At 69.6% G+C, this 958-nt stretch overlaps 1 protein-coding gene across 1 annotated transcript in view; it reads right to left on the reverse strand.

Annotated features, from left to right (window-relative positions):
* Positions 1–958, reverse strand: part of ENTPD8 (ectonucleoside triphosphate diphosphohydrolase 8) — a gene marked incomplete at its 3' end in the record, with an annotated part of 4,858 nt that overhangs the window by 1,450 nt on the left and 2,450 nt on the right. Inside the window, 2 exon segments of the mRNA XM_015572350.1 lie at positions 14–264; positions 810–927. Coding sequence (XP_015427836.1) covers positions 14–264; positions 810–927 — 369 coding nt within the window.

The following is a 958-nucleotide window of genomic DNA, read 5'->3' on the forward strand; positions in this document are numbered from 1 at the left end:
GAGGACGGGGGAAGCTGGCGGAGGCCGTGACCGCCCGTCCCCGCCCAAGGCACTGAGAACTGGGCTCCGGCCCCTCCCGGCGACAAGTGCGGGCTCCACGCGGCCCTCCTCACCTGAGCAGCCTCATGCCGGCCGTGGCCCCCAGGAACACGGGCGTCCGCTGCTGCTGCGCCTCCGGGACCACGGCCAGCGCCTCCTCCAGGCAGCCCCGCAGGCTCTCGCCAGCCTGCGCAGGGTCACTGGCGTAGGAGGAGATCCCCGGCCCTGAAACGGCAGCCCAGGCCCAGGCTCCAGCCCCGGCTGGCTGGGCTGAAAGGGCCTGTGGGGGTGGACAGTGGTGCCCAAAAGGCGTGTCCACATCCTCCCGCCGCCAGCACCTCCATGCGGCCTCGTTGGGGAAAGGGGTCTTTGCAGATTAATTAGGTGAGGTCACCCTGGGGGCCCCACCTCCAGTGAACAGGTCCTTATGCAGGAAGGGAGGGGCCTGCAGACCGGGAGGAAGCCACACAGGGGCCGGGGCAGAGGCTGGGGGGCTGGGACCCCCGAGGCTGGAGAGGCAGGAAGGGCTTAGGCGGGACCTGTCCAGACCCCGGGAGGCAATTGCAGGCTCCGGCCCAGCACCCACAGACCAGCTGGGCCTCCGGGGGCCACGCCCCCAACCTCTCGGAGCCCCTTTCCTTCAGGGTGATTGGCCGACTTGCTGAGGGACAGAGACCAGCCTAGGCAGCTCCCAGCCCTCCACCGGAAGTCCAGCCTCGGGGGCGGGGGCAGCTCCCAACACCGCCCCCTCTGACCCAGCGGCCGCTGACCTTTCACCTGGCAGGCCAGGGCTTGGCTGACCACACCCGTGTCGTTCTCCTTGTCCGCCGGCCACCGGTACACAAAGAGGGACGTGTGGGAGGACCCCGCATCGAACACGATCCCAAACTGGGAGTGACACAGGGTCAGGAGGGTGTCG

Source organism: Myotis davidii, unplaced genomic scaffold, assembly GCF_000327345.1.
Source record: "Myotis davidii unplaced genomic scaffold, ASM32734v1 scaffold609, whole genome shotgun sequence".
Classification (NCBI taxonomy): Eukaryota; Metazoa; Chordata; class Mammalia; order Chiroptera; family Vespertilionidae; genus Myotis; species Myotis davidii.